Source organism: Charadrius vociferus, unplaced genomic scaffold, assembly GCF_000708025.1.
Source record: "Charadrius vociferus isolate BGI_N301 unplaced genomic scaffold, ASM70802v2 scaffold104, whole genome shotgun sequence".
In the NCBI taxonomy this organism is placed as follows: domain Eukaryota; kingdom Metazoa; phylum Chordata; class Aves; order Charadriiformes; family Charadriidae; genus Charadrius; species Charadrius vociferus.
Window position 1 is genome coordinate 6,477,222 of NW_009648255.1, and position 1,251 is coordinate 6,478,472.

General features: G+C 51.3%; 1 protein-coding gene across 3 annotated transcripts in view; it reads right to left on the bottom strand.

Annotated features, from left to right (window-relative positions):
* PLD1 (phospholipase D1, phosphatidylcholine-specific) overlaps positions 1–727 on the bottom strand; it is a 45,460-nt gene extending 44,733 nt beyond the window's left edge. For all 3 annotated transcript variants that reach the window (XM_009884445.1, XM_009884443.1, XM_009884444.1), the window contains exons 1-2: positions 580–727; positions 106–233 (exon numbers count right to left, since the gene is read on the bottom strand). In XM_009884445.1, coding sequence (XP_009882747.1) covers positions 106–233; positions 580–727 — 276 coding nt within the window. The remainder of the gene's footprint in view (positions 1–105; positions 234–579) is intronic.
* Positions 728–1,251: the final 524 nt, after the last annotated feature.

A 1,251-nucleotide genomic window follows, 5' to 3' on the forward strand; every position in this document is an offset into this window, starting at 1 on the left:
ATTCCTGCTTCCTCAGCTCACAAACAAACACACACGAAGTTAAGCTACGAACGGCATTGTAATACAGTTCCACGGAAATGAAATGAAATTGCTGGAAGTTCTGACCTTCTTCGTGGAAGTAAAGCGTTCCACTTCCAACACACGCACTCGAACAGGACATCCCGTGAGGTACGCCTGCGTGCCCGGCTCCTTGAACCCACGGGTGTGATAGATGGCAGAGAAGGGAATGCACACTAAAAGGACCACAAACCCTGTTAGTTCAACGACCTCGTAACCATCAATGAGGGCATGAAAGTCAGCAGATAGTTGCAGTACTTTAACACAGGAGCATTTACACAGCAGCATTAACTCCACTAAAATACACCAGGTTTTATTTAAGAGAGCTTAAAGACAAGCTTTCGCAGAAGGGACTTGACTTGAAGAGCTCAAGTGCTAAGAGTAATGCCTCCCGGTCCTAAACCAAGGCCAACGGCCTTGGGTAGAACCTCTGAGGTTCTACCCTATCTGTCAACAGATTATTGCTTACTAAATCCAGGCGGGACGCAGGGTGAAAACATATGGGTGTTAACTCACCGGCACCTTTTGGGTCATTTAGCACCTCCGCGTCAACCTCCTCCCCCTCGAAATGGAGCTCCCTGGTGTCCAGGCTCTCGATGATGTTGCTCATGTCTGCAGCGATCTTCTTCAGCGTTGATGTAGCTGCATGGCTTTCGGCTCTCAGTGACATCTCAGGGACCCGCGCACCGGGGCCACGGGGGGCTGGGGAGGAGGAAGGAGCAGGGCTGTCATCACCCCCTCCGCAACACCTCAGCACGGCTGAGGGAAACCCCCGGCAACGCGCGACACCCTCTTCCCTCCAGCCCCTTACCCACATCCATCCCAACTATCCCCATCCAACACACCCGACACCAAACACCCATCCCTGCAGCTACAGGGGACCACTGCCCAGAGCAGTGAAAAAGCACAGGTAGCCTCAGGCTACAAGAGAAAACCTCCCCTAATGCCAGTGACCACAGGACTCATACACTCCGGTTGTACTTTCAAATGGAAAATACATGATATTTCACACTCCAGCTACAAAAACCTGCAGGGCGTTGGCTGTGGCTTAGGAGTACTTTTGCATATTGATTCCAAAGGGAAAGCAAGGAAGCTTCTGCATCAACTCGCCTCATCATCTCAGCCACCTCTGCAATAACGACGATGCGCCCGAAAAAGGACAAAGCATATTAACGTCTGGCCAAATCCTGGACT